The sequence below is a fragment of the Thunnus albacares genome, chromosome 1, assembly GCF_914725855.1.
Source record: "Thunnus albacares chromosome 1, fThuAlb1.1, whole genome shotgun sequence".
NCBI classification, from domain to species: domain Eukaryota; kingdom Metazoa; phylum Chordata; class Actinopteri; order Scombriformes; family Scombridae; genus Thunnus; species Thunnus albacares.
In genome coordinates this window covers 39,943,552-39,951,051 of record NC_058106.1, presented here as the reverse complement: position 1 = coordinate 39,951,051, position 7,500 = coordinate 39,943,552, and the positions used below count along the sequence as shown (strand labels likewise).

The window sequence follows — 7,500 nt, the reverse complement described above, 5'->3', positions numbered from 1 at the left end:
GCGGCTTCAGACTGACGGATTACAAACCTGACTGATGGGGCTGCTGCTGCTCAGGGGCCCCGAGTACCAGAGGATGTCTACGAGCTGTGAACAGCTCCTGAAGTAAAACTTTCACAAGACAGAAATACCACAAAGAAACATTTTGTGGAGCAGGAAAGAGTTTTTTCTTATTTAATATCCTGTTAATGATCTTGTGACACCTCAGACTGATGTTGTGGAGTCTATCTGACCATCAGATGAGCTCCAATAACCTTCATCATACTCTTAGTAGAGTGAAGAGAGAACAGCAGCTGTGGTGGATCTGTGGTCACAGTGATCTGCTTTAGTATAACAATGACGTGGAGTCAGAGGCTCAACTGTTTAACTGTTTCTGCAGCAAACAGCAATCTGACTTCATAACTAGTTCTCACAAACTCTGCATTGCAGCAGATGGTTTGTTATTTGTGAGTTTACTGTCTAAACACAAAAAAGTGGATATAGATCTATTTTTAATCAAATAATTTCTACTTTTTTTAATTAGCTGAGATGCTCAATGAGAACAGTCTCAATGCTCCTGTTTAACTTACTAGACCAAGTGAAATCACAACACTTTATTTTCACTTTTCGTCTGTCTCGTGTGCATCTGAACACATGCACTCATATTTTAATCAGTACAGCTGTTTACACAGGCAGACAAGTGGCTCACGAGTAACTGTGACCTGAAGTATGTTGTCTTCTGTTTAATGTGTGTTACTACGGTGATTGTGTGTTGGACTCTGACTGCTGCCAAAACATGGATGACCTACTGTCACCACTGTGCCTGAACGCCTCCTGTGTGACTCAGGACTGAAGCTGCTGCGACAATCGTCAGACTGATTCTGTGTAGACGAGTAAAAACAACAGCAAACACCTGCTGCGGCGCTCCTGGTGACTCTCAGTTCTCTCTTCTACAGTTCAGATCAACAGGAAACTCTCCTGGGCAAAAGACGAACAGCTACCAGACTGTGGACATAAAAACTGAAGGAGAGAAGGCGTGTTTCAGCCAGAAACATCCAATCACAGAGCTTAAACTCTGATTGGTGCGTCATTAATGGCGGATGGAGGCTGACAGGTCGCTCCACACTTTCATTTGATGTCGGGAACCTGGAGAACGTTGTTATGTTGTCTGCTGTGCCATGTGACTGAGTAGTGTTACTGACGTCGCCATGGAGATCGTAGTTTTCACTGAACTTCCTTATTGATATTTTGACGTGTAACTTTTACGTTTAATTAGTGATGGTCGGGATGATATAATGTAAGTGAACAAGCTGGCTGGAGGACAGTGTCTGGTTACCATGGAGACCACTGAAACCTGTTGCCAAAGCATGAATTGAAAACATTGTGTGACTCTTTAGTCTCCGTTGAGCGACCTGCCATAAACCAGCCTTTATTTACTATCTGCAGTTCAGTAACTACGGTGACGTGTTTTAAATTCACTACTGCTCTATTTCTGGTTTCATCTCCATAGCAACAGCAGCAGCAAGGCTCCTGGGTATTGTACTATTTAGAGCCGTCCATCAAACTGACGTACAAAACTAGAACTGCAACGTTTTAGTCAATCAACAGAAAAACTATTTTCATAACCGAATAATCTTAATTTACTGGTTCCAACTTCTCACATTTGAGGATTCTTGTTTTTTTCTCTCGTTTTCTTTGTTCTCTGTGATGTTAAACTGAATGTATTTGGGGGTTTTGTATTGTTGCAGACAAAAGACCTTTTGAAGAATTATTAAGATAATTTTTCACTATTTTCTGACATTTTATAGACAAAATGATTAATTAATCGAAAAAAAAATCAGCACATTAATCGATTATGAAAATAATTGTTAGTTGCAGCTCTAAACAAAACCTGATTTCTCAGAAATGAAGTTGCAACATGATGGTCACATAATCCAGGACAGTTTCTGTCTTCAGCAACATTGAGGATATTTTTTAAAGAAACAACTGAAATGTGAAAACGCAGCTGTGAGCAGCAGCTGATCACCCTGATCATTAAAGCCTGATCATTAAAGCCTGATCATTAAAGCCTGATCATTAAAACCTGATCATTAAAGCCTGATCATTAAAACCTGATCATTAAAGCCTGATCATTAAAACCTGATCATTAAAGCCTGATCATTAAAACCTGATCATTAAAGCCTGATCATTAAAACCTGATCATTAAAGCCTGATCATTAAAACCTGATCATTAAAACCTGATCATTAAAGCCTGATCATTAAAACCTGATCATTAAAGCCTGATCATTAAAACCTGATCATTAAAACCTGATCATTAAAGCCTGATCATTAAAGCCTGATCATTAAAACCTGATCATTAAAGCCTGATCATTAAAACCTGATCATTAAAACCTGATCATTAAAGCCTGATCATTAAAACCTGATCATTAAAGCCTGATCATTAAAACCTGATCATTAAAGCCTGATCATTAAAACCTGATCATTAAAGCCTGATCATTAAAACCTGATCATTAAAACCTGATCATTAAAGCCTGATCATTAAAACCTGATTTTTAGGGAGTTTTTTCCGTATTAGAGGTTTAAGGACGGAGGATGTCGTGTTTCCGTACAGCCTGTAAAGCTAACGTGTGATTCGTGATATTGAGCTCTATGAATAAAACAAACCTCTCAGGATGTAGTTCTGGTAGTTGTGGTCGGCTTCTGCTCCGACTTTAATGAAACACGTCAAACCTTCAGACGCCACGAACTCTGGAACCAGGTCTTTATCATCCTGCAGACAGAAGAGACACACAGGTCATCTGTTAACTCTCTACTGTCAGTCATTAAACCATCATTACAGAAGAAGCCTGATGTATCACAGATGTTCTGTTATTGTTTGAGTGAATGAAGATGCTGTTTCTACTGAAGTGAAAACCAGTGAAAGTATCATATTGTGACACGTGGACGAGTCGTTTCTGACACTGTTCAGACTGACAACATGTTTGAACCTGGAGATCAAGCTGCGTTTGAATATGAGATAAAACACTGATGTTAAAGAGAGAAGCCAGCGAGTTACCTGGAAGAGCTGCTTGAGAGAGAAGAGAGATCGTCTGAGCTCCGGACCGTGAGAGTTATACAGCTTCTCTGAAACACAGCGAGACACACGGAAAACTATCAGTGATGATACGACTGTACAGTCAACAACATCCTGACAATCATTCAAACATTAACATAAAACAAAAAGACAACATTATGGTGGAGATCTCAACATCACATATGATGTAAATAAGACAAATGTTATGATTGTTAGAAGAAGGGAAGACAGATCTGTGCTGTCGCCCAATAAGCAGCAGTGATGAAGAAGCCGACCAATGAGGGGACAGAAGAAGCTATCGTAGCTTATTAGCTTCCAGTTTTATTGAATCTCATCTGTCAGACCACAAACTGCTCAGAGACAATAACTGTTTATTGAATAAAGTGATGAACAAAATGCCAAAAGAGAGAAAACACAACCGTAGAGAGAAGACAGACAGCAGCTCGCTAAGCGTTACCACGACAACAAACTACTAGAACAAAATGTCTCACAAAGACGTGAAGATTCATTTCACTGACACTCGGTGGTGTGAGAACGTCCTGAGTTTGTTGTGTGTGTTGATGGAAGTGTGTTGTTACACACTGTGATAACAGGATGTCCGTGTGTGTGTGTGTGTGTGTGTGTGTGTGTGTTGTTACACACTGTGATAACAAGTTCACCATCATCATCTCTGTGGTCATTCAAGTGAATTCAATTGTTTCTCTCACATTCCTGACAGTCCTGTGGGTTCCAGGATGTGTGTGTGTGTGTGTGTGTGTGTGTGTGTGTGTGTGTGTGTGTGTGTTTAAAGTTGAGTCAAAACTGACTGCTGATGTAAGTGAATCATGCAGGATGTGAATACAGAAATGATTGTTTATCTTTTAAATATATATACACTGATATATACATTGATCATATCATTGATCTGATCATTTGATCAGTTCTTGTTCCTGGGGAGGGGGGGGGGGGGGGGGGGGAGGGAGGGGGTTGTTAGTCACTAATGAAGTCTGAGGAGATTCCTTTAAACATGGAGAGACTTCTTTGGAGGATGGATGGGGGGGTTGGGAAGTGTTTCCAGAGAGGAATGAAACTATTTCCTGTTTGTTTCTGTCAGAGGTCACGACCCCTGACTCACTCTGGATTTCAGAGGAAACGGGAGATTTTAAATTGAGTTCATACAGCAGAGACGCTGCAGCTGTTCATCACAAGGTTCAATCCCCGAATCCTCCTGAAGGTCAAACTGACCCTGAAGGTCAAACTGATCCTGAAGGTCAAACTGATCCTGAAGGTCAGAGCTGCAGCTCTCTGCCATCAGTGAGTCTATATAATATAATATAATATAATATAATATAATATAATATAATATAATATAATATAATATAATATAATTTCCCATAATGAATCAAAGTGTTGTCCATCCCAGAGGGGGGGGGGGGGGGTGACGGGGCGACGGGGCGCCGTGGTGACGACTCGGCTGCTCACATGAAAAGTGGTTTCTGATCAGAATGATTCATTAATATTATTCACTTTATTTTAATGTTGTAAAATGATTTTCTATATTCATTTTTGTTTTTATTTATTTTCTCATTTTGATTACACTAATATTATTTTATTGTTATTATTATTAAATCTATTTTATTACATTTCTCATCATTTTTAGTCTCAAACTGTTGAACTGTCGACATTTATTCTGTTTTATTGGCTCGTCAGTCGTCTGTGAAGCACTTTGAACTCTAACCTGGATGAAAGCTGCTGTACTAATAAAGTTTGATTGATTGATTGATTGATTGATTGAAGCACCCAGCAGCACAGTAACAGATATCTAGCGGTGCATCAGTAATGATGAAGCATCATCTGAGAAATGAAACTTCATTTACTATAATAAACATCAAAACAAACAACGCAAATATTATCATCATCATCTTCATCATCATCATCTTCATCATGGCTGCCAGAAGCACGTGACCTGCAGTCTGAAGTAAACGGTAGCGGAGACAGTAGAAGAAAAAAGAAATAAAGTTTTAAAACAGGAAGTAAGAAAATGAGATGAATCAAAGCGAGAAAATGAGGATATGAAACAGAAATAAACACACACACACACACACACACACACACACACACACACACACACACACACACACACACACACACAGGCAGCACGCCATGGCAGCAGGAAGTCATGGGGGTCGGTTGTCATGACAACAGGAACTATAAATCAGGCTCTGTTGTCACTCCCAAGGTTCACCAACAGCTGCGCAGACGCCAGAACACCAACAACGACGATCCTTTAACCGTGTTCACGACTCTTCCTCACCTTCATCATCACATCTCGACCGGCTGCTGTGACCTCAGGTGACCTCAGGTGACCTCAGAGGAGGTCCAGCAGGTCTCATGATGAGACTGAAGTGAGTTAATGATCAGACTCTCTGCCTGATGATGAGGAGCTGTTGTGTTTCATCAGTGTCAGAGCAGCTGAAACTATTAGAAGACATGAATCCATCAGAGCAGGAAACGCTTCGACATGATGTCAGAGGGTAAAAACGTCATGTGACAGTCAGAGATATTAACAGCAGGTGATGTAACACAACATGATGCTGCTGCTGCTGACAGAAACATCTGCACATCAGGAAACTGGCAGCAAGCATGACGACCACATGCTGAACAGAATATGAACTTTGCATTAAAGTCTTGTTAGAGAGAAAACATGAAGACGAAGGTGAAACTAGAACCTGTTGAGTTCTCAGTGTGAGGCTCAGCGTGAGCAGACGGACACGTTAGTCTGATAAAATCTGCAACAAAAACTCAAAGCAGCTGAGCGTCACGAGACAAAAGTGCTTCATAAAATTCAATAAATGTGTTGCAAACATGTGAATGTTTCCTTTGATGTTTGCTCTGCTGCTCTTCACTCAGTAAATGACTTAAACGTATCAAATGAATTCTTCTGGACTTTATTAATCTACTAAACGTTCATCAGATAAAGAACAGAGAAGCTTTCTGACATGATGTCTAAAGAAAAACAAAACGCATCGTCATGCTATGTATTTAATTATTATTTACGTATTTACTGCGTCATGAGTTTCATCAGCTGATGTCAGCACTGTTAAGCTCCGCCCCCAAGCTGTGATTGGACAGTTCTATTTTGACATGATCAACATATGACCAATGAACATTTACACCACGAGGAGAAACTATTCAGTTCTAAAAGACGTCTGATTATGAGATAAAAACAATAACAAGAGTTATTTTATATTCCTTTCATACATTCATCACGTTAATGAAGCAGCGTCGTGGGATCAGTCCATGTGTTGCCTTCTAATAGTTCAAAGCTTATTAGTCTTTGTGATGATCAATGTTCTGATTGGCTGAGCGCCTGCTGGCGTCCGTTACTGGCTGACGGCGTCTAAAGACAACAAGGAAGAGACGCGTTTACATCTCAAAACACAATAAATACACAGTCTGCTGTCTGGTTGACATCAGCGGCTGTTTGTGTGGAACGAAAACAGGAAGACAGACTGAAAACTAAACAGGAAGCCTGAGCACACCCTCACTGATCAATCACTCTGATCACTATATCAGGATCAATCTGATCATTATATCAGAATCAATCTGATCATTATATCAGAATCAATCTGATCATTATATCAGAATCAATCTGATCATTATATCAGAATCAATCTGATCATTATATCAGAATCACTCTGATCATTATATCAGAATCAATCTGATCATTATATCAGAATCAATCTGATCATTATATCAGAATCAATCTGATCATTATATCAGAATCAATCTGATCATTATATCAGAATCAATCTGATCATTATATCAGAATCACTCTGATCATTATATCAGAATCAATCTGATCATTATATCAGAATCAATCTGATCATTATATCAGAATCAATCTGATCATTATATCAGAATCAATCTGATCATTATATCAGAATCAATCTGATCATTATATCAGAATCAATCTGATCATTATATCAGAATCATCTCCACTGAGTCTTCGTCCTCACAACTAACGATTATTTTCATCGTTAATCGATTAATCACTTTCTCTATAAAGAGTCAAAGATGATGATGACAACAGTATTCAGATTATGATCAATGTTTCAAATCGTCATGTTTGAGATTATTAATCAATCATCAAATTAGTTCCAAACTAATATTCTGTTGATCGACTAATCAATTAATTGACTAATCGTTGCAGCTCTAATTTATTTTTCAAAATAAAAGATCTACAAGACAGAAATGAATGTGATGGGGCCGTGGTGGTGGTGGTGGTGGTGGTGGGGGGGGGCGTGTGGTCATGTGATGAAGCAGAGCGACCCGGTTCATCAGGGTTCACACGTACGGGTACGAAGCCGTCTGACGCCTCACGACCACACAGCTGTTCGCTGACGACAACACGACGCCGTGACCGTCGACGTTTCCTCCTTCCTGTCGTTATTTAACGTCATAAAAGGTTT

The 7,500-nt window shown here is 39.5% G+C and overlaps 3 protein-coding genes across 3 annotated transcripts in view; 1 reads left to right on the top strand and 2 right to left on the bottom strand.

Annotated features, from left to right (window-relative positions):
• The window catches only part of LOC122986896 (NLR family CARD domain-containing protein 3-like), a 1,497,050-nt gene that overhangs the window by 216,403 nt on the left and 1,273,147 nt on the right, over window positions 1–7,500 (top strand). The window lies entirely within an intron of this gene.
• The window catches only part of LOC122986857 (NLR family CARD domain-containing protein 3-like), a 934,102-nt gene that overhangs the window by 584,490 nt on the left and 342,112 nt on the right, over window positions 1–7,500 (bottom strand). The window lies entirely within an intron of this gene.
• LOC122987430 (FH1/FH2 domain-containing protein 1-like) overlaps window positions 1–7,500 on the bottom strand; it is a 32,286-nt gene that overhangs the window by 1,113 nt on the left and 23,673 nt on the right. The window contains exons 4-6 of the mRNA XM_044359323.1: window positions 3,032–3,099; window positions 2,641–2,746; window positions 890–954 (exon numbers count right to left, since the gene is read on the bottom strand). Coding sequence (XP_044215258.1) covers window positions 914–954; window positions 2,641–2,746; window positions 3,032–3,099 — 215 coding nt within the window. The 3' untranslated portion in view covers window positions 890–913. The remainder of the gene's footprint in view (window positions 1–889; window positions 955–2,640; window positions 2,747–3,031; window positions 3,100–7,500) is intronic.